Source organism: Cebidichthys violaceus, unplaced genomic scaffold (genome assembly GCF_023349555.1).
Source record: "Cebidichthys violaceus isolate CVI_PGR_0920_01 unplaced genomic scaffold, fCebVio1.0.p SCAF_13, whole genome shotgun sequence".
Lineage (NCBI taxonomy): Eukaryota > Metazoa > Chordata > Actinopteri > Perciformes > Stichaeidae > Cebidichthys > Cebidichthys violaceus.
Window position 1 is genome coordinate 7,536,048 of NW_027176296.1, and position 25,200 is coordinate 7,561,247.

A 25,200-nucleotide genomic window follows, 5' to 3' on the forward strand; every position below is an offset into this window, starting at 1 on the left:
AAACTAAAAAATTTAAGAGGAAATAAAACTGGTTGTTTCTCTGGAAATTAATGTAAAAATTCCATCACATCAACACTCTGAAAAATAAGCCAGGCTCTTGATAATACAGTATCTGATGAGAGAAATGGTCCCTTCTGACTCAAAGTGAGATTTATAATTACAAATAGTCCTTCTGGAATGAAAACAATTTAAATTTAGAAATGAAGTACGCTGAAAATTCAATGCACACAACTAAAACAAAAATGTTAAATTACAGCTGTGTCTGCATAGCGTTCCATTCTGCAATGATTCAATGAGACAGGAAGTTCACTGACTTCAGATCATCCTTGGATCCTCGTTTCCTGTCCTCTCCCCTGTACTCCCTTCACCTGTGTGACGTCTGATGCTTTAGCCTCTGTGTGTGTGTGTGTGTGTGTGTGTGTGTGTGTGTTATCCCAGCCCGTTTGCTGGCATCACCTGCCTTCTAATCCCCTTAGTCTTTATGCACACACACACACATGCACACACACTCACACACATTCACACTCAGGCTATCAATCACAGCACACATCCTATAATACTAATAATAAAATTATTAATAATGGTGAGCCTCTCCTACAAACTGCAGGAAACACCACAAGGAAAGCAGTTATTTAAGATGAATCTACTGTAATTACCGTTACTGAGGCTAACATAGTTGGGAAATCATTTCTACTTGAAGATCAACAGAAGCAAACGATGCATATAAGAAAAAGAAATCGATAAGACAAAACTTCAAAACATTTAATTTGTTGTTGAAAACATTTAACTCTTTAAGATAGAATATATTTTGTGTTCTCCAATTATTTACATTTCTATTTAAAAATCAACCAAAACTAGCAAAAGCTGAAAACTCACTGCTTGTCAATGTAGTCTCTATTAAAGCCGTGTTCCTCATCATTTGTGATCATGTGTAACAACCTCACCAATAGCTTCAGTAAATAAAATAAACAGCTTATTCAGCTTATCACTGGGACTGTTGGGCAATATTTTGGCTTTCAAAAATTATGATTTAAAAAAGAAGAAGCTCAAAGGATCGTCTTACTCTCCAACAGGATTCATTGATTTGTTTTCTAATTTTGCTACACTTGCAGTTAGTTCTGTCAAGTTTAAAGTATTGTTTGTGACTATTGTATTTGGTTAAACAGGAAGTACACAGAGAACTTCCAATTTTTGGATAATGTCAAAGCAAATCAGTGTAGTTACCTAAATGTGGTATTCTTCCTTTAAGCCCAGTGAACAGAAGCTCATGCTGAAGTTGAACTATCATCAATAATGGGAACAGTGGGCCGAGGGGTAAACCTAGAACATCAGACATTGTTGCATCATCACACATTTATATGGTCCAAAAATATCAATATATATATATATATATATATATATATATCTCAAATTCTATCTTTGCACACTATTAAACAATGTTTCAAAAGCAAATATGGTTGTTTAAATAATAATAAAAGCCAGCACTATTTAACTAATAACTTTTAACATGATAAAACAATATGTTTAGTGCAAAACATTTTTTAAAGGCTTGGTGAACTGAAAAATTAGAAATCACTGCTCAGCTGTGATTTGGCAGGATAAGTTGTGTCTGACAGATTATTGGAGAACATGGAAAGCAATACTTGATGCAGTAAAACATAAATTTTTACTACATTTGTTTTCCAAAAGTATTGGAAAACAAATGTATTGTCTCTTACAATGATGGAGAACATCCAAAGACATCCATTCATTCATGCAAGCACAACAACAACAACGTGTGCGCTTTTTATGCAATAATTTAAAAAAAAAGGTAAATAGTTCCAGTCACTAGAGGCACAGTATAATCAGACATCCATTCAAAATAACACTCTTTAATTCAAGTAAAGGATTTGAGTTTGGCTGCAGACTCCCAGATTGTGATCCAATCAGGGCGCTGATGTGGTGAAGGCGACGTGTTGACCCGAGCTCCCAATACAACAGTCCAGAGCCTCTTTAAGCTCCATTAACTGGTCGCCTCCAACTCTCAGCTTCTCCCTGGGAACACAAGCAAAGGGATAAATTACACACAGAGACAGGACAGAGTGGTGTGTGCTTGACAAATGGTGAGCCTTCCTGTTTCTAAAAGCCACCACGTCCCACATGAACACAAACATCTCTGCCAGACTTGGACCTCTGCGTTTGTCTTTTGCTGGGGTTCATTTGAAGTGGGTGGAAAAAAATGAGTGTTTCATATATTTTTTAAATATACATTTGCATACAGAACAAATCATTTTGAACATCCCACTGAATTGTCCAGTGAATAATTGTACAACTTCCCCTTGTACTCTCTGGATGAACATGGATCACTCCACACTGATTGTGTTCAGCACAGAATGTCCAGAACAGACAAAAGAGCTTCTGTGTCGGCTGCAGCTTCCAGAAGCTCGGGGTCTCCATGACGGCTATTTAAGAACACTTAAATAGTAGATTGTTTTCTGGTTACAACACCTCATACATCCAAGCAGTTACAAATGCACAGACAAAAACACATAATTGGCCGTCACCGTGAGCGCAAACACGTATACAAATTGTTTTGTTGGAGTCTTGGCAACTGCTGCCTAGCAGCGAAGCCGCTGAAGGAGCTTGTTGCTTGTTTGTTTCCTCCTCTGCTTTGTTTCCATTGGAACGTTATGTAACGTCAGGGCGGGGAGAAGGACCAAAGAAAGAGCAGCTTCTGACGGATGTTTTCACCCTACATCCATCAATCCACCTCCCTTTCTTCATCCCGTGGTGCAGCTGTGTGTTTTCATAAGCTATGGAAATCACAGACTTTTGCTGGATCTAGACCCACGAATGTGTCGGTCCGTCACAAAATGATCTGGTTTTACGTACCAGCATGCTCCGTGGACAGAGGGGCTAAGTGAATGGCTTTACTTTGTTAGAACGAACCAATGAAGAGCATCAAGCTCGACCAGGAAGGGTCTCTGAACTCAGTGAAGCAGATGAGTAAGTGTGCACAGAGTCAGTGAGCCAGAACGACGACGTATACACAAAGAGGCAGCGCTGTGCTGCTACTGTGCCTTACATAACGGCCTATATGTGCGTTTGATAGGGAATTAATGGATATCCCCAGGAGACAATAATGATTTGCACTGAATTATTATAGAATCACATGATACATCGAGATGTATTTTTACATTTGGTTGGACTCATTGCACATGCTTAGAGATTGCTTTTGTGTTGAAATCTTGTTGCACATTTTGATTATATGGTAAAGCCAAGGCTTTTTTTTAAAAGACAGCTTTCCATTCGACTGTCATTTGAAAGCAAAGCGCTGACCTTACGAGTGTGACTCACAGAAAGGCTTATGAAGGAATGCCAGTTAATGATAACAAGGTGGCACTGCGTCTGCTTATAAAACGTTTGACCTAAAAAAGACTTGCAAAGACTCGGTACAGTGCAATCAGAAATGATGAAATCGTTCAGTTATAATATGGAATAGAGGATGAAATTAATTCTTCTCCTCTATTTCTACAGCTAGTGAATGATCCGTCTCATCAAACACAAAGCAGTTTCTCTTCACTGTAGCTTTGAAATAAAAATATCTGTAAATGAATGTATGTAAGGCTTTAGGCTTTCTTCAAATAAACTGTTTTTCTCTATAGGTTGGTTAGTTTTATGAAACAGCAGTCGTGTTTGCCCCTGCTCATACTGTTTGACTGAGTTACATAAAACATATGTGTAAACATTATGATAAAAGATAATGTTGAAAGGGTAAGGGATAAGGAGCTGGTGATATGATATGCAAGTGAAACACACAGGCTGGACTTCACATGCACACAATGTAAGAGAGCGGTGAGGTATTTGTTCTCACCTCATCGGCCGTGATAACCGACAGCGGAGCCGTATGAACACACATCGGGCATCAGCCCTGATGACACGTCCACGGGTGAAAAGAGCCCCGGTGTAGCAAAACCAACAGTCTCACAATCAATGTTCCACAAACCAGCGCCACACATGCACACAACACTGGGCAGGTACAGTGGAAAGACATCATGCTGCGGATATTCTAATAGAAACTTAAACCTAAAGTTATTCTAGCAGACGGCTAACTCAGCAATTAGGTTTTGTTCAATTCACACACACTCTCCTACAAAAACAGTAAAATCGACATGGCCTTCAGGAAAGGGTTTATGTAAACACACATGTTCATGCATGTCTTTCCCCAATGTATTACAAATCATTTAAGAGTGGACCATACACACACACACACACACACACACACACACACACACACACACACACACACACAATAAGCTTCTCCTGCATGTAGCTAGTTGCTCACGTATGCTAACTGCACATAAATTACAAAAGACTCCGATTAACAATCTGAGATTTTTTAAGTGTACTAGTTCTTTACCGATTGTTGAATAACTAGTGTTTCTATGCCCATGGTTTCATAAATAAATATGTATAGTGGTTACTTTTTTCATTTGTGTGTTTTTTTTGTGTGCGTTTGTTATCGAGAATGATAAGCAACACAGAACACGTTTTTCTAAAATCTTATCTGCTGTTGAGGCCCACTCTTACTGAAAGCTGTCTGCCGGTGAGGGAACGCGCTCCTGGAAGAGCCCCCCCCCCCCCCCCCAGGGCTTTATATATAACTGATGACATCATACTGCCGCACGGAGCACCGAAATCAAATATTTAACACTACGGATAATGCGCTCACTAAGTAAAGGCCTACATCACTTCACAGTGAATGTACCAAATAAAATATTTACAATCACCGCACATTCAGCTTCACTGTATCTGTCAGCGGTGCCCTAACGTAACCACAGCTGCACTGACGTGACACAGCAGATGTTGTCTTTATTACTGATGAACCTTTGATTTCATCATGGTTTTCATGTCACTATTCCAAGCAGGTTGGAATAGGTTGGAATAACCATACTTTGGTTATGATAATATAACAATATCAATATAACAACAACTACAGTACTCATTTAAAATCCTCTTTCAAGTGATTAATAGCTGTAACATCACTTATACTATTAGTGAAAGTCAATATTTGTTATGTGGTAATGAAATCATCAGAAAGGTTGCGGTATTAAGAGATGACGCATAATGGCCGGAAAACAAATAAAGGGATGTAACACTGTTACAACAGGTCCATCATAATATAGCTCTAAAGCTGCATATAAAGCTGTAGGTCCAGCAGCCTCCATTGAAACAAGCCAAACTTCTATGTATTCAATGGAGGCTGTTGGACCTACAGCTTTATATGCAGCTTTAGAGCTATATTATGATGGACCTGTTGTAACAGTGTTACATCCCTGTATGTGTGATCTTTCTTATAAAACAATCAACTGATTATCAAAATTGTTGGTGATTAATTTTCATTTCAGAACTGCAAAAGTTTAACAAAGTTTAGTAGCATTTAAATCATATCATCTCTAACATTTAAATATCAAGTCATAGCTTAGCACACAATATCAGTCAGTATCAGTGACAAAGCTTTTAACAAACCCAGAAAACAAAAGTAGTGTGCACTTTATGTTCAACCGTGTCATATTACGAGTTACTAGCAGCAAAATAGAAAAGGAGAAGTAGGATAACCGTGTACTTGTACGTGTTAATATTTAAGTCCTGCAGGAAAATCTTAGAGAAGGTGTAAAAGTAAAGCCTGTGATACATGAGGGAGTGAGATGACTTTTTCTCAAGCTGCACACAAAAGATACTTATAATTTACTTCTTAAAAATAATAATATGTAAGCCACAGGTTAACATCAGGTGTTAAATGATGACATTGACCATAGCCTAGTGAAGTGACAGCTGTTATCCAGACTACGTTGGGTAAATCAACACTAAATTAACTTCATGACAGTTTATGGGAGTCCTGTTTAATCTCCATGTTTCAAATAAAGTCAACCAAGTGTTTATCTCTAGTTCACACTGCTAAATCTCAGCATTCATTCTTGTCCATGCAGATAAATCCTGACTGATTAATATGTGTTTATTACAAAAGTACAAAGATCTATTAAGCACTCCTTTGATAAAATATGTGAATAACGAGTGACATGACCACCATTGTTATCAGAGCTCTGCTGGGGATATCTCTGAGGAGGACTATTGTGACAAATGAATGGCTATATGACGCTGGGTAAACGACACATACCTGCCCGGGCATGCTTCAACACAGAGCACAAGAGTTCAGGGAACTTGAGACAGTTTGATTTGGAATCAAACGGTCTCCTGCGGGTCAGAAGAATGTCATTGCTAAGGGGATAAATCACACTGTGTGGGTACATGTGAAATAAAGGCGGTGCTGGATCTATTCACTAGTTTTAATATGCTTATCATCCTAAGAAAACTGACAAAAACATATTTTAGGCTTGTCCTGTATGTTAAAACTTATGGAAGGGAGTAGATAAACTTTAAGCACGTAGAAGTTCATATTTGTGAAAGATTTGAATGATCTGCTGCATTTGTCAGTAAATAGAATCACAGACAATCAAATCAAACATGTCCTCGAAGGCCGGAGACAAAGAGAACAAAGAACAACAATGACACACAAAGGACACTCATGAAAAGTTAAGTGATATTCAGCTAAACTTAGAAAAAAACTGTCTGTTGAAATAATCTGTTGAAACTAAAGTTGAATCGCTGGAACAGAAACTGGAATCTCTCGTTTCCGACAAACAAAACTAAATGTGTCCACATCGATTCACTAGAAAAGATAATGAATTCTCTGGAAGAACAACTTCAATACGTGGAGGTTGATTTGGATTCCCAAGAAAACAGAATGAGCAGTAATAGGTCAGGAAGGGAGGAGGCGATGATTATAATATGTGTCTGTGTGTGTGTGTGTGTGTGTGTGTGTGTGTGTGTGCGCTACCTGTAGTCTTGTTGTGAGAAACAATCAAGAAGGTCTTTGGTTGTCAATCTGGAATCCCTGTCAACAATCTGAAACACAATGCATATATGAGCTGAGCTAACAATGAACAGACCAAGGTAGCTAAACATGACAAAGACCACTTTAATAACGGGCACCCATCTAATTTTATACCAGTAACATGTGAAATGGCACCGACCTCATTAGAGTGGATGATGCCGAGCAGTGCCTGAACTTCTTCTAAACTGGGGGCTGATGACAAGACCCTGAGACAGGCAAAAACAAACATCACATATTATAGGGATCATCTTTTCTTCCAGCTGAAGCTTGAAGAGGTTGTATATGTAACAAAATGAACACACAGCACTTGTTTTCTCTACCTATATCCATCCATCACCATGCACCCAACCAAAACGCACAAACACAGGAAAAACAAAAACAAAGTAACGGACAAAAAGAGAGGAAATAGGAACGTCAAAGGAGTGAAGAAGGAGGAATGAGGAATAGAAGATTTACCTAAATGATCCATATCTAGCGTCCACAGAATGAGGGAGGCAAAGAGAGATAGCCTGTATGGAGTGAGTCATAGCTCTGCTCAAACATAAAAAATGAGTCTGGTTTTTGAAAGAGGATGCTTTGTTGTGGCAGAACTTGTCATGATTTTTTTTTGTGTAGAGTGAACATCTGCACCATCAGCGTTATCTAGTTTGCACACTTAAAGCAAAAGTATTCTCAATATTACTGAGTGATGTTTTGGGGACACTTCTCCTCTTCAGACTGATTAACGTCACACAAGGACCTACTGAAGCAGCTACAGGTGTACCGTCTGTCACATGACATCGTTAACAGGAAATGATGGATAAACACCCGAATACACACATGGTAAGAACATCTCATGAAATCAAAACATACACCTGACAAATATGACAAAACATCTGGTAATGAAGTACCACTATATAGTCATATATTGGCAAAAACACTGAACAGGGGAGCTATAGAGGGCCTAGAGGCTTGAAGTGGTAATAAAGTGCACTTGGGACACATACTTAGGAGTGCAGCGGGTTATTATCTGAGAGGGCTGTTTTGTCTCTTTTATAGCCAAGTGGAGTGGAGAAAACACAGCATCACTTTCCTTTATTGCTCCCATCATTACAGAGATGAATATCTAAACACCCTTATAGTTAAAAACATTGTTGTCCAAATTCTTATCATTATTCATGTTTACACAACTTCTTTTAAAGGTTATTTTCGGAGGCTTCTACACTACTACCTGATGCCTAAAGTGTACAGAGTAGGAGTTCAGTGACATCTGGATGAAACAGAGGGTTCAATCGTCTCTTTGCCCTCAAAGAGACCAAAATGTCACAGAGAAATAAATAATGCACTGACTCCTAACTGGACCTTATATGTGTGTGATGTTGGGTTGTTTTATGTGTGTGTGTGTGTGTGTGTGTGTGTGTGTGTGTGTGTGTGTGTGTGTGTGTGTGTGTGTGTGTATAAGAGACTAATAATAATAATAATAAATAGGAGAGGTATATTGTTCAGACTTGAGTTACTAAATTATTAAAGTCCAGCCATCGCTGTAAAGCGGTTATATTGTATTAATGGAGCTGAAAGAGTTCTGAACTCTGGGATGTCTTCTTGCAGCCGCCATGACAGCAATGCAAATCCTCACCAACTTAATGGGAAACAAGTTGACGGATGTGACTGCAAGCAACTGATGTCAGTTTGAGAAACATGGAGATTTTATCAAGAAGACAGAACAAGAGCACAAAACACATAGAGACCCTAATTGATATGTCATATGGCATCAATTCTTTATGGTGGGAATTTGTCATTGCACTCAACCAAAGACTCTTGTGATTACCAGCTGGAGGATGTGTGCAAATCTGTGTGAAATGTAAGCAAGTGCAGATATTTTCAGTATACACTAGGAAAGCCTACTGGAAGTGAAGAAATCTCAGGGATAGCTGTTCGTATTTTTTCGTTTTTTCGAAGGCCCCACGAGAAGCTAAACTGTGCTACAGTGTAGCGCTGTTGGTTGCGTCACGTTTAAGGTGGTAAGGCAAAGCTACAAGGTCAAGCAGATTAACATTACGTGCCTAACAGGGCCTGAGAGCTGAGAGCATACAACACACACACACACACACACACACACACACACACAGACACACACAACCAGGACACAGGAAGGAGCAGGCTAAGGACAGTTTAAAGGGGCTTCTAAGAGGGACTGGCTGTTGAGACAAAGGTGAGAGACACCTGTGAAGCCATGAGGAGGGTTCAGGGTTTAAAGAACATGAGCAAGTGGAGGACAATGACAGTTGACACAATAGTTGTGGAGGGTGTTCAAGGAGAGGTGCCACACAAATTCCTGCTCAGAAACTTCTTTCTAGACTTCAATGTATTCTCATGCTTTAGGGCTCTTTAAACCCACCAAGGATGTTGCATAATGGTTACAGCTATGGCAAGCAAGTTCAACTTTTGTATACCTGTCCAGAAAGTATCATTTACATTTTGCAAAAACTGATTTTGGGACTCTTGGGGGCAGCGGAAACTAACTGTGAACACTGAAATATAATCACCTTTAAAGTTATTATAAAAAACGTATTTACACATCCAGCAACACTATCTTTCATTTGGAATCATGTTTCTGGTCATCAGGCAAATCTAAGTTAAATATTCACTATCTTTTTAGCTGTTTTTGGACTCCAACATGTCTTAAGGGAACTATGTTGTTGTTTGGCTGCTACGTTCACCAGCTAGTCGCTAACTTTGCAGTCGGTTTTTAGAGTTTTTTTGCTGAAAATAGCACCATGAGAGCGGTGAGTGTGAAACAAAACAGCAGAAACTGCATGCTGTAAAACTAAAGCGATGAGCTAAAAGGTGCTGCAAAGCTCTGTAGAGCTGAGAGGGAACTGCAGAGTCAGGTGATCATTGTTTGTGGGTTCATCACCACAAGAGACCTCCTTTCACATACAAGTTGTGATGTAATTCATTGTTAATATAGAAACACAGTATAGCCTCTTTAACACGAAAATACAAAAGTGAGACTGAATATATAAATTGACATAGACAGCAAGTGGCCAACAGGTAGAGAAGCAGAATGTCTGCTGGTATGTTTGGACTGACAGCAGTGATGTGAGTGGGCATACCTGCTGAAAGCTTGGAGCAGCTGGGAGACCATGGAGTACAGTTTCTGCAAACAGACCAAGGCGTCCTGTGGTGGTGCAGGGCCTCCCACCGGCAGAGGTCTCTGCATGGTGTAAGGGTCAAAGCCCAGAGCTTTGAACACTTCCAAGCTGAAACATGACAGAAAACAAAATGACCTTACGGACCCACGGAATGGAAAACAAAACTAAATAAACAACCTCCAAAGAGTTGTTTTTACTCTTGGAAATGTTCTCCTTGTTTTCCTTTACAAATCAAGGCTTTCTTTTTGTGAGACTGTGTTAAAAAAACAAAACATATCCTGAAATATTCCCTACAGTATAATCCCCCTGCACTGCATCAGCCAAATCCCTGTGACACCCACCTGGTTTGAAACACATGAGACCAGATGTTCTCAAACAGGGCCCACACTTCCTGGTGAGAGACCTGAGCAGACGTGGGTTGTTTCTCTTCATCGTTATCGTTCATGACAACTTCACAGGCAGGAGGTTCCCACTACACACACACAAACACAGAGCGATGCATCTTTAAAATCCAACACTGTCAAATAAAAATCAGTCTATAATATGAATATGCATCCTGCTGTCTGAGTAATTATTGTTTTGGGAATCATTATCAACCCTTTCAAATCTGATGGAGAATAACTATCTCGATATAAACACAATAACAATACACAACATGTATTTCTGTGCTTCCAAACAATGTAAAACACAATTCAGAGGGTGCAGTACTAGAACTTCTTGAACAGATCAACAAGTGGAATTTGTGATTGCATGCAACTTCAAATTTGCTCCTATAGCTGACCTGCGGCTGTAGCTTGTGGTAAATGTTGTCCAGCATGGAGATGGCACTGGGAACCAGTCTGGAACTTTTCCCAAACACTTTCACCAGCTCCTTAGCTTCTTGGAGGGCTGCCGAGGTAGTGTTACAGTTTGCTGCTTCACCTGAGTAAACACATGATAGATATGAGCCATCAGACGTGTGCCAGTACATGCATATGAAGGTATACATACAGTTCAGCTGTCAACTGTTTTGGTACACCTCGGCAAAATGGATGAGGACGGTTTTGTGTCTGTAACCTTTTGAGAAGAACTGTTATGAATATAGAGATGTAAAGCAAAACAGCCAGATGGTGAGAGACACAGTCAGCTCACACTGAACTTGTATGGATGTGTCTTATGTCCAACTCTGACTTTCGAGATACTGAATACTTGAAAGGACATTGTATGGTCTTACATTCATTCTCTTGGCACATACTGTGACTTTAAACATAACAGACACACACCTATCCATGATCCTAACCCACTAGAAGTGTGTGGCAGCGTCTGTATCTGCAGAGCCCTATGCCTGTACTTCCTCTTTTCTTTTAATTTTGCTGTGTTCGGGACTTTTCTGGGTGTGTAGCCCCCACGCATTTGCAAGCACGCGTCCAAGAGGAAGCTATGAAAATGGAGGAAACAGCATAAAAAAAATGGAAGTATAGGGAGGCGAATGACAGTGAATCTGGGTTTGATTTTCACTTTGGCTGCGGTCAGGGGGATGTGCACTTCTGGTGTTGTTGAGCCGGGAGAGGAGGGGCGAACTTTGAATGTTGTTTACAAATAGTACGCAACAATTCCTGCACAGTATGTCTTTAAAACTCAGCCTTTGTCACCTTTTAGGAGGCTGAAAAAGGTCTGTCCTCACAAGTATAGCTACAACTGACCACATGCACGCTCACAGCCTGCTTAAGGGAGACCAGAAAAATCACATGCAGTACTTTTCCACTCCAAGATTTGTTCTTAGCCTCACATACAGTTCATCCCTCCTTCCCTTCCTCCTCCCCCTCCTCCTCCTCTTCCTCCTCCTCGCCCTACTCTCACAGTCCTGGCACAGAGCCAGGCTGTGTGGTACCAAGAGATCCAGCATCATGTTAAGAAAGAGAAAGGGCAAAACTATTATAAATATAATCTATTAACAATCTTGGAGGGATCAAAATCATTGTGCCACTGTTGTAGCAGTCAACAGTGACAGTGACAGAGAGACTGAATGAGGCTGAGACCAATACACACACGCGCGCGCGCACGCATGCGCACACACGCACACACGCACACACGCACACACACACACACACACACACACACACACACACACACACACACACACACACATGCAGAACTGTAAGCGTAATGTAATTAGATTGAGTCATGAGATCCAGGGCAAGAAGTGCTGCAGTGGACAACTCAGCGTCTTTCTGACACACATTTGAGTGTCCTGCTTTAGCAGATGACCTGATTGTGTATGTAGTTCTGTAGGGTTCTAGCGCAGTGCAGGGAACACCACGTCATACCCCAGTGGAATAAGATGAGAAATATAAAAGGAAACAAATGCAGTATTAAAACACAAAAGAATATCTTTGCATTTAGATACCTCTATATGACTATGGCTAAGACAGTGATGTGCGGTGAGGTTCGTGGCTGGTGAGGCACTGACTTTTTCAGAGTCAGATTTACAAATATATGAACCCAATAGAGTAGCTTAAATCACCATTCAATTGGCAGCTTTCACATTGACTACTGGTTGTTTTTCATATTTCATATCAGCATTCTTTACACACACAGGTAAGGTACATATTTGATTCCACCGGGAGTGTGCGCGCAGCAATCCAGCTCCGACGGATTTTTGCGGTCAAAGCAAAATATAAGAAGAAGAAGAGAAGTGTAGAGGAAGAGCATAAGGACACAAAAGTGTCTACAAATATTACAGTGGTGACGCACAATGAGAAAGCAAAAGGCATGTGCTCAACCCAGTTTGTGAGGGATTGAGCAATCTGAGGTGAGGCACAGCTTCATAGCTTGTCGCTGCCTCACTTCGCGTGTCTCCTCTGTTTGAACAGGACATGCGCTAATTCAGATATTTTCTTTATTGGAATCATACAGAAATTACATTTATAGCATAGATCAGTAGATAAATACTAATATTTATTTTATTTTATCATTATTTGTTTTTTACTTTTCATGGTGACAGGTGAGGCTCTGCTACCACTGTTATCTGTTTCATGTATTATCTATTTGTTTTATCATACTGTATCTTTACTAGCTTTTATTGAACATTAGATGTGCTTCGTTATATATATAGAGAATTGTTTAGTTAACCTTGAAGATGGTGCCAGTCACAGTTGCAACAAGATTCAAGACAAAACCCCCCAAAGACTATACTGGAAATCTTTACCTGGGCTAAAAAAACAAATGTGTTTTTGTTCATAGAAAGAAAAACATGAAAAAAAAATGTAGGCTCACTAGAAGCCTGTTGAAAAGCACCCAGATGCATAAAAGCCCCTCCCCCTCTTCCACCCACATACCTGAGTTGAAGAATTCGATGAGGTTTAAAACAGTTTGCAGCTTCCTCCGTGGGACAACGTGCCCAAAGACAGCAATCCAGTGCTTTTTCAAACACTGCAGGACATCTTGAAGAGTCCAGGGCGGTTTTCGGTAAATTATCTGTTAACAGAAAAAACGACACAATAAAAATAAGCCAAAATGAAAAATATTGTAATGTTCAAAATGACGATCAATCTGGCCTGTCTATACTCTCTGGTGGCCCACAAGAGGAGATTTGATCCATAATTTTCCACCCAAAAAATATAAATCTGAGCTAAAATGACCGACCAGATGCCCTGAAATAATGCAAAGATAAACCAAATAAGCGCAAATACCCTTCATGAGTACCAGATACCAGTTCTCAATGTTTTAAATGCATTTAGAAACAGTAATTCAAATATAATCTAAAAAATTATGTGAAATTCCAATTAAATTTTACCTCTAGCCAGAGGTCTTCGTAGGCGGCCTTCATCTCCACCTCTAACGCATCGGACAGCACCTCTCGCAGGCAGTCCTCCAGTTCACAAACACTGCTGGGGTTCCATCTGGTCTTGTCTTCACCCTCTCTTGTGCTCAGTCGCTTGTTATCTGTGTTACATACATCCATATATACGGTATATGAGTGGATACAAAAAATAAACCCATAATGCAGGAGAGCAGTTCTTTTTTTAAAAAGATTATATGCACATATTTGCACCAGGAGCATACGGCAGCACAAACTACACACTAGGTAATATGGAAGCTGTTACACGACAAATGCACCCTCCAGTCTGTGTATTTTTTGTTTGTTAAAACTGCTAAAATGTCAAGTGAGGCAAATAAAACATGGAAATTAGAAGGGCTGTGAAGAAATTGCGAGGGCATGGATGGTATGTGCTGTTAACTATTACAACATGATGGAAAATGGAAAGTCATTTCCTGTTTTGCAAAAAAAGTACACATTAATCCTTGGCTCACCTCTCTCTTCTACAGAAAGGCCTGTTGTCTTCTGACTGTGTGTACAGCTCCCACTCTGCTTTGGTGATGGGAGGTGAGGGCTGACGGGGGGCAGCATGGGATTCTTAGTGTTTCGCAGAGGATGAAATCCATGTCTGTGCTTTCTAATCTCTGCCTCCAAATCGTTCTTGCTCAGGGCATTCACTCCACTCAGGAGGGCCTTACTGCAAAGGTTCTTATCGTTACTAGAGAGGAAAGAGTGGATAACATGTTTTAGCATCAAATTCAGAATGATCTGACCTGTAGCTGTGCAACATTAATCGAATGTCTGCCCACAAATTTGTACTTTAGTTAAGCAAAATGATCAGTAACAGCATTTGGAAATAGTGGCAGTCAGAGAAATAGGTCAAAAGGAAAAAGAAGGTGAAACAATACAATGGCCGCCTCACTATCCCTGAATCCCTGAACGAAACTCTCCGTGCTCAGCACATCTATTCTTGCCCAATTATTCTGTCTGGCCCTCTCTCTCGTGAACTGGAACTATCTGGCTGGGCCCACTCACAGTCACATGCATGTGCATTATTTGCAGAGGACACAAGACTCTGCAGCAGCAGCAGTATATGCCATAGGGGGGAGGGGGAACTCACGTGCATAGAATGAGAGCACACTCTGGGTACAGACTTCGGTATTGCAGGCAGCACTGCAGCACCCGGTCATCATTATTCTCAGCATTTAGGCCATCTGGGGACAAGGAGGTACAAAGAGAGGGGAAGAGAAAAACGAGAGTGACAGGGAAAAACAAGACATTCTCTTAAAGAGAGATAGCTCATAGTTACTGTACAACACAGTGTCTTTTTTCTTTTAAAGACAAAGGGGGAAGATTCAAAGATGAACACAAGATGGAGATTTCAAGTCCATTTCAAGAGATGCACTACTTCTCCTAAATAGTAAACAATACCTCTGCTAAATCTCCTTTATCACGCATCTTTTTGAGGAGAACCTTACACCACTGTTGGTAAAAACATCTGTCTGATAAATATTATATACAGCTAAGAAGTGTGTTACCTTATGCAAGGGTGAAACCTGCCCTTGAGATTCACAATACGTAGGCATTGATGATGAATTCTGCAGGACTAGCTTAGTGATAGCGCCACCTAGTATTTGTGTAAGTGTTGGGCATGGACAGCAGCTCTGTAGCTGTGTGTAATAATTGTAATAACTTACTGTAAAGGTCGAAAAGCTTTATATAAGTGCATAATGCAATAGTGTCAATCGTCAAGTTACTCCTGGGATGAGAGGCTGTAATACACACCTCAAACACTGTACCATGCTCAATAACATACTTCCAAAATACTGACTTTAAGTGCAAAACAATAAAACCACGTAAGCTCACAATAATTTAGAAGTCAATGACATAAAAAAAAAAAACACGGACTGGATTGTTGATTTGAAAAATAGATTATTCTTTTGTGACGCTTTTACCCATAAAAAGTGCTTATTTCTTTGCCTGCTATTTCTGTCATGTTTATGTTTGCTCTTTTATAACCACGCCTGATATTTATATTAGCCTGAGACAATAACCACTCCTAACTTTTAGGCTCCGTACTTGGTTGTAATTAATTAGTACTACTTTCAACACACAGAAAATTCACATATTTTCCTTAAACAAACACTCACTGCTGCCCTCAGCAGCCTGCTGCATAGACTGCCCCCACAGGTGATGTCCTCGGTTCTTCAGAACATTGTATATGTAGGAGATGGCAGGAGTTGCCAGGTGTGCCACAGAACCCGACATGCCTCTCCCCCGTTTCAGGGAATCCAGCTCCTGAAGCACCACCCAGGGGATTAGGACTGTAGGGACGCCTATCACTAAGAGAACATGAGGTGGGGAGAAAACAAGTATTGATGACTCCATATTTCATAACAATAGTGTATTTATTATTACAACTACAAATAAATCCCACAAAATTGAAAATCCTACTTTCTTGGAGTATGTTTTTATGATAATTCCTCAACAATTATGTCCTTTTCAACTATTGATTGTGTGATGGAATTATTTCTTTGTGAGCAGATGGACAGTTAAACATGTATTTCTCCTTTAAACTGGAGATGTGTTTAGAAGAACATCACTCTTGATGATGTATAATAATAGCTAAGCCACTGCCGCGGAAGAACTTCTAAAATTTGGCTCACAACTGGACAAACTTGGGAGTAAAAACTAACTGGATACTTTCTATAATAGCATGTTATGTCATTATATAACATATGAAATAACCATAAATCATTCTACAAGAAAAAATCAAGTATTAAAATCATTGTAAACACCTCCAAGGCCGTGAGATCTGATGGTTTTCACATAATCCAGGTGACTGAGGAGAACGTTTGTGTCCAAAACAAGGATTAGGTTTTGCTGAGGCAGTTTACCTGTAAAAAAGCAAGTTCATATAGTAACATAGTGTGTTGTTAATTGCCAAAAGTTAACAACAAAATAAAATAAAATCAAACATAACAATTTCAGCCAAAGTGTAGAGCCTGTGTAGGTTACAGATCAGAATTTGAATCTTCTTTTGGTATATAAACATTTCACATGTCATTCTGAGGCAAAAGCAAATCAAATGTATGTATTATGTCACACTAAGTGAGGCCACTACAAGGCTTACACTTTTGAACTTAACTTATAGTGCCTCCATGTGGCCATTTCAGACTACATTCCACAGAGAGTTTATATTTACACTTCTGATGAGGGCACACAATTTCAAGTGTCTCTCAATTAAACAATACAACATACTGTATGTGTCTCCCGCTGTGTCTTCTGGAAGGTCTATCTCCATACAGGTGAGCTCCCCATAGCATTGCATCGCATTCACCTCCAATCGCTTCTCAGACCGGGCAAGATGAAGCTCTTCAACCACTTGCATCTACAGAAAAACACATTTTAGAATGGGTTTATATTTAAACATAAACATTTATGTTTATAACACAAACACCCCCTTTCAATCTTTTTTATATTTTAACAACATAATGCGGATGTAATTTCAATATACTAGCTAACAAAATGCTTTCATTAGAACCGCTTCTGTGTGAAAAAATAATGTCAAGAAAAGCAATAAAGGTAAACCAAGCATTGGCTTGTTCAGATGAAATGAATAATGCTTTTTATTACCTGGTCATACCACGGCTCAGTGACTGTATGAGCTGGGAGTTGGCTTGACAGAAATGTATTATCTTGCCCTTCAGATGAACAACTAGGTGTAACATCCACACTGCGGTGAGCTTGTTGGACAGTCTCCTGCATAGCGTTGCTTCTTGAGGCCCCCGAGTCTGAAGGTTCAGTCCCATGTTTGAGATTTCTGTTTGAAGAACTAGCACCATTATTGTTACCGGTGCTGTCTACTGGCCTTGGTTGAACCTTTTTGGATATCTTAAACTGAAGAGGTAGAGGTGACACAGGCCCGCATATCTGTTGCTGAACAGATGAGGACTTGACTGTCTTAAATGACATTGATGTGAAATTCCCCGGGACTGTTCTGACATTCTTCACCACATTTGAGCTACTAACTGCGGTGATCTGCTTGGATGAAGTGGAGGAATGCTTTCCAGTAGAGACAGAGGGAGTTTTTGCCTCTGTACACAGGTTCCTTTTGGCCTTATTTTCTTGATGCCTTTGGCACATCTTCTTGAACAGTTCTGTTCTTTTCTCCCATGAGGAATCCGTAGAGACAGAGGCCTTGCTTGGTTCTCTGGTCTCCACAGTGTTGCTGTTATTTCCGGTTCTTGGTGGTTCCTCAGCTCTGCACTTCTTCTTCAGTACATCCCGCCTCTGTTCTCTCTGGTCAGCAGAAACTAAAATGGGACTCATTCGCTGCTTTTTCAATTTGGATGTGCTACTCTGGGAAGATTTTTGATCTGTGCTCCCTTTAGACATCTTCTCTGTCCTCTGAGGAACGGTACCTGCATTGTTCGATGGTTTTGAGGGTCCGCTTTCCGCAGTCTTACACTTACTGACAGTGTTATCGTTACCTGAAATTTCACGTTTTGGTTTTGTACATTCTTCTCTCTTATGAACAGGTTTCTGGTCTGTTGCTTGTGTTTTTGACCGTCTGTAGACAGGCCTTTTGATGAGGCGGGTGCTTTGGGAAACATCTTTAACGGAAGGCAAAGCACACTTTTCTTGTTTTTCTGCACACCTACATGTAGAAGAACAGAAGAAATATCACATTCAGAGATAATAAACAAACATTTTAATTAAGTGAATGATATTCAACTACATATTATCAACATTCATTTGGAGTAAAAATTTAAGTATACTGTAGCTAACCTCTCCTGACTGTTTACACCTTGCTTCGTCTTTCCACTTTTGTAATTCTTAGTAACATCTTGTTCCTTGGATGACTGAAAACATGGAAAAAAAACATTACATTTCAGAAAATGATCTGAAACAACTTTGATAAATGATTAATTAGTTTTATTCAAAAATGCCAAATATTTGCTGGTTCCAGGTTTATAAATATCTCTTTGGGGTTTGGATTAATTGGCAAAACAATATACAGTATGTCTATTTCTTCAAGTATCTTCAGACATTTTATAGACAAAATGATTAATTGCGAACGTAATTTTAAATCAATTGACTACAGTTAAGAGATTTTGCCATACCATCTATATTGTAGTAACTATTCATGTAATATCTCTGTCGTCTTTTACTCTGCCTTATTTTTATGCATGAATTTGACAAAGCACTTTGATTTGTCCGGTAAATAAGCTAGACTAACCAAAAACAGACATTCCTGATTGGTTACTTTATCCATGAACACTTTATTTATTTAATTTATGTGGATATTATATCACAATATGTATTGACATCATGACTTAAAATAACATGCATTAAACAGAGGACAGCCCCCAGCAACAAAACACTCCTGAATACCTTCTTACCTTCTCATCTTCATCACTAGAGGATGACGACTTCTTGCGCTTTCTCTTTTTTGATTTTTTAGGCATTTTCCTATAAATGTAATTTTGAAAAAGCAGGTCTTCAGTGACTATACATCATCCTTACACAACACACAAGAATCCATGTTGATCTTCATCTAAGCACCTTCTTTGGCTCTCGACACAAATACAACGAGAAATACAGAATTATCGTTAACTTCTCTTAATGAGGGAATACCAATATAAAATGGAAATATACCTTAATAACATGATTAGATGCTCTGTCTACAAATACATGTCATAACGTGTCATACAAACTGGTTAGACCCGTTGCTTGTGTAGCTATAGCGTTAACTGGTAACGTTAAGTCAACTGGTTTGTATTGATTTCGCGTTAGCCAGCTTACGTTAACAGCAAACGTAAATACACAAGAGACAAACTTGGGCTAACACTTTGTAGTGACACAAACATAACTAGCTTACATCTTAAGTTTGGGTAATATATTAAACTCATATCTAATGTAAAACTATAGAATAGTTATTAGTAGTATAGAAGTTTTGAGCTGACTGTTAGATTCACAACACACAACCAAGAGATAAAGTCAACGTGTATGTACCCGTTAACTTAACTAACGCTAGTTTAACATGACGCTATATGATGAAAAATAAATACAAACTCACAAGCAAATTGTCTTCTTTGGTGTCTGAAACGTTATGGTACACTAATTTAGTGGCATAAAGCCCGTCTATAAGAAATAAATGTGTCATATATAGCCAAATACGTCAAATTTACATACTTAACGTTACTCTAATCTGACAGTTTCCCTGAAACCACTGCTGCGCTTCCGCATCTTTCTTCTTCTACGACTATTTCTTCTTCTGGTTGTTACATTACCGCCACAGACTGGACTGGAGTGGAAATCTGCGCGCTTGGACGTCGATCTGGTGAGAAATACAGAATCGTTGCACTGTAGTAGGAGATGCCCACAGCGTACCAGTATGTTCTCGAAAGAGAAAGACGAATGCAGTCATGAACAGGGAGCAGACAGTGCAAGATCTGCTGGGAGTCAGAATCGTAACTGAGTGGGTTATCTTGACCTCTTTACACAAACATTCTTTTCGTCAAAGTTGCACAACATTTTAAGTCTGTACAGCAGATAAGCGAATATTTTGTTTCTCTTCTTACCTCTTTTAGAGCATTACAACCAGACAGATGTACAGCAATTCAGCAGAATGGCAGAGAGAGAGAGAGAATGCATTATTAAAAGCAAGAAACATACAAATAATGTGCGTCAGGAGTTTAACTGTATTGTAATGTTGAACTGTATTTGTGCCCAAAGTCACAATAAAAACGTTTACATGTTCAGTTGATCTGCTGTGCACTGACTGAAAGATTGGCTAGAGGTTACACAAATAATTATTTGGAGAGCAGAGAGGAGAAACTGTCTATCCGTCAGCAAGAAACACTTTTTACATCATTTATCGCAGTTTCCATTGAGTCACGTGAGGCTGATATATCCTGAGCATTTGGTTTGATATGAGTTACATAATTTAAATTTTCCCCTAAAACATTAACCCTAATAAATAATCCCCTGTGTTTAAAAGGGGCCTGTGTGGTGTGCTGTGTGATAATATAATAATATTGCAAACAATCACCATCATTCTGCTAATGCTCATAGAGTTTTCAAAAAGCTAACCCCCAAAGTAAGATTGTCAATCATGCAATGCCAAGTTTAAGTAAACTCTCTCAAACCTCAGACATCTACAGTATGGTTCTTTATGAAACCAATACTGAAACAACAATTGCAATAATATGCCACATAGTGACACTGTAGCTCCATTCAGAAACCCTGCCTTCCTTTGCTCTTGATATGCTCACTCACTGTAAGCATTCACGTTGAGCCACCTTTGGGTCCCTGGACCATGGCTTGAGAAACAGTTCTGTTGAAGACAGAGATCAGACGACCAACAGATGAACAGTGAGTATTACCAGCTGCAGGGAATAATATCTGACCACTTCAATAATCTTGAACAGGAATAATAACAACATGTAAGAATTGTGACAGAAACAGTTAAATACATTGGGATTCAGTAGATGACACAGTTTGGATTAGATCAGTGACATGTTAAACACACAACGATTATACTTGAAAATTGGGAACAGCTTGTCTGTTTCACAGTTCATAGAGTCGGTTAATTCTGCTGGGTTTAGTTGTGATAAGATGTGTTCATGTGGTGCGTTGTGATGAAGGTCCAGAAGTCTGATGTCAAACACACCGGTTCATAAGATTTCATCATCACAGGGTTACATTATAGCCTCCCTTATTAACACCAATCATGAAACTCAGGCTTCTCTGTTAACATGAAAAGCCATTTTACAAATGCAAATCTGTCCTTATGTTATTTGTAGTGAATAAGAACAGACAGTACAACCCTATCACTCCCCACACAAAACCGACTACTTGACAAAACCAGCTGGCTGCAGAGCTGAAGCCAGGATTTTAGAAATAGGACTCAAGTCCAAAACCACCCGGTGCAGCAACCCCAATAAATTTGACTAGCCATCCTAAAAAAGTAAAGTTTTCTCCTTTCTCTCCATTCCTTTATTAATTTAACTGTTAAAATGTATGTTGTGCTTATCAACAATGCCAGAAATAATTTTCTTGCGGAGAAATACAAAATGCCTTCACTTTAATTAATGCATTTGATCTAAACAGTCACGTTATATCATTTTGTTCCATAAAACACAAGAATCAGCCTTTAAGAACCCGTCTTCTGAAGTTCAGGTACATTTAGCTAAATATTTTTCCAGACGTTCATTCATTTATTTTTGCTTTTTGTTTGCACCTTTTAAACTGTCCTCAACCACATGCATGGTATTCTTTTTTCAACACAAACCCTATAAGTCCTGAGTTCCTGAGTCCTCATTGAGCGACGCAAAACACAGGAAAAATATTACGGGCGCCTTTATAGCTTTACCGATCTGTAGTGAAACTCACTCAACATATTATTATAGAAAAGTTCAAGTTTGCGAAAAACATTCTTTCACTGTTTATACACACAAATAGGCTACAGCAGTAACATATAAGAAATAACACTACATCACTGTCTGTTTACATGTAAAGGGATTTTAATCCAAATCTTTTTTTAAAGTCTGTACGCCATTGACTATCACTTAAAATATAAATAGTTAAAAGTTTAAAAAAGTTCTTAGTCAATGGCATGAGTAAGATACTGTGTGAAAGCACAACTTTCAACTTTAGTTCTCAGTTTGTTTATATGATCTATATACAAAAAAAGATTAAGAGCTGAGATTCTGGCACATTTGTGTCCCTCTGTCTGTTTGTCCCTCTTTCTTTCTGTTTTTCTGTCTCTATCACTCTATTTGTCTCTGTCTTTCCATGAAATTCAAAGACATTTGGCTTTAATCAATGAACAGATATGGATAGATGGAATGCTCCTGTTGTGTGCATATGTCTGTGAGTGTGTGTGTGTGTGTGTGTGTGTGTGTGTGTGTGTGTGTGTGTGTGTGTGTGTGTGTGTGTGTGTGTGTGTGTGTGAGAGAGAGAGAGAATCTGTGTGTGTGTGAGAGAGAGAATCTGTGTGATGTTTGAGTATGTGTTGGGGAGGGTCTTTGCTCCGCTATTGGTTTATTCAGAAAGGATGTTTTATGAAAATATAAAAATATTATTTTGGTCATTTAACATTTAAATAATGGGCATCTACTGTGTGAGCATGTGTGTGTGAGAGAGTGGGGGAAAGAGTAGTTGTGTGCAAGAACTGATGTCTTGCTTTCTGATTTAAGGACTCCATAGTTCCTCTGAGGTCAGGTGCACACACACACGCACACACACACATTTTCAAGCAAGAATGCCAAACAATGGCTGGTTCAGGCTTCACAGATGGCAAGATTTGATGTTGCTCTTTGTCATAAACTTTGTCAGATCTTTGGGTTTTGACCTGTTTGCTTTGAATAAAACAAGCTGCCTAAAAGCTTCACCTTGGGCTGCAGGAAATTATAATGGCCAGATCTGGCTATTTTTTGACACTCAGACAAAACAACTTTTAATCAAAAAATAAAAATAATGAGTAGACATAGCCCTACCAATATCTTAATTTTGAGGGTTAACAAGCCAGAATGGTTGTAAATCACTTGTCTTGAATATTATACTAACCTACCGTATGCAGTACTTTCTATATGAGGACAGAATCAAGTCTGGTTTAAACTGCAGGGCCAAGAACAGTTCTGCCAGTACGTACTAAATATTTATACATTTCCATTTCCCCTAAATCAAAACGTAGGTGATTCTTTCTACATCTCATGGCCAACAGAGATGACTCCTCTCCTGGGTTACATGTTTATGTAAACAAATAGGGCTTTCAACCTTGTGTCCTAAACATCTTGACTTGGCCCTGGATCGAATAAACCCCACTTGGATCTGCAGTTGCTGTTGAAAAGTGATGACTAACACACTGACTGGCTCTGTGACAGACACCTACCTCAACACATGCTTCAGGTCTCTCTGCCATAAATATATGCTCTGTTATTAGTCTGTTTTAACAATTACCAGAGAGAATTCCCAGACTATAAAGGGGAGTTTGTTGTTCACAATAGTAATCGTAGTAGAGGTGTTAATAGGCCCAGAACAATAGCCTGCCATGCAAACCGTTGCAAACCGGCCATAAATGCCTTCTATTGCTTTACTGCACTGCATCGCCTCACGTTGAATCTAATAATAGCAGCGTTTTAAATTTTCAACAAAGTGTTCCTTATATTTCACTGAGTAGATAGTTGATATATGTGAATCTGTTTATTTGTGATGGTGATGATGTTGATGGCGGAAATAAAGATGATCATGTTGAATGAGAAGAAGTTTAAGATGATAAAGTAAGGCAAGAGAAAATATACATGATGATGGAGGTGAAAGTGAAGCAGCGAGGATGAAAATAATCATGTAATGACGATTTCCTTTATATTGATGATAATGAAGATATTAAGATCAACTTTATGTTAGAGGTGAGAATGATAATGAAAAAGAGGAGGATAAAGATAATGAACATGTTGATGATGATGCATAATTGCATCGGCATCAGTGAAACAAGAGAAAATATGATTATGTGTTGATTTAAATTAGCTGGTATGCAGGGTTATTGTGGTTATTGTGGTTGATGATGATGATGATGATGATGATGATGATGATGATGGGATGGGATAATTAATAGTTATGAAGAGGGGAAGATAAAAATAAAAGGTGATAGGTCAAGTCACGGGAGTGTGACAGTGAGTCTGCATGAACAATACCAAGATTTGAAACTGAAGCAGCTAAATGGAACTCGGCCAGCGTTAATTCAATCATTGACACTTGCACTTTTTCTACAGTAACAAAACAAGATATATGTTCCTATAGCACCATTGTGCTGATCAGCTGACCAACAAGAGCCTGTGGTATATGCACCTGTGATGATGATGAGGATGGAGGTGACAGTGATGCTTGATGGCTGTGAGCATAAGTTTGGCATGCAGGGTAATGATAATGTGCACAGGTACAGAGTGAGTGAGGGAGTGAGTAAGAGTGTGAGGTAATGGTGAAGGTTAATGTTGACTTGATGATGGTCGATTGCATAAGCACCAATAATGCATTAGAAAAATAAACATGAGAATGATGATGAAGATGAGGGAGGTAAAAGTGAATCTGTCTGATGATGATGATCATGGTATGAGCTGCATTTATGGGAGTGATAGTTTGAGGGATGATGATAATAATTGATAGACTAACTGGAGGAGGAAGTGAATACAATCGAAGAGGCTGTGAGGATGAGGATGATGATAAGGATACTGAAGTTAAGAAAGCCCCCATTATAACTCCGCGTGGTGGGAGTGTCCGCGAGGAGGGGAGACCCGCTCCACTAACTGCTCGCGCCCGCAGTCAGA

General features: G+C 39.2%; 1 protein-coding gene across 1 annotated transcript; it reads right to left on the reverse strand.

Moving 5' to 3' along the window:
- Positions 1-748: 748 nt before the first annotated feature.
- swt1 (SWT1 RNA endoribonuclease homolog) lies at positions 749-20,097 on the reverse strand. Its single transcript, XM_068707604.1, has 17 exons — positions 19,950-20,097; positions 19,273-19,342; positions 18,659-18,732; positions 17,504-18,527; positions 17,129-17,258; positions 16,666-16,764; positions 16,018-16,209; positions 14,988-15,081; positions 14,362-14,585; positions 13,844-13,992; positions 13,386-13,524; positions 10,850-10,989; positions 10,410-10,540; positions 10,030-10,176; positions 7,074-7,140; positions 6,878-6,945; positions 749-2,034 (listed from the first exon to the last, which is right to left on the reverse strand). Exons 2-17 carry the CDS (start codon positions 19,336-19,338, stop codon positions 1,926-1,928), a joined length of 2,853 nt encoding a protein of 950 aa, XP_068563705.1. The 5' UTR covers positions 19,339-19,342; positions 19,950-20,097; the 3' UTR covers positions 749-1,925.
- Positions 20,098-25,200: the final 5,103 nt, after the last annotated feature.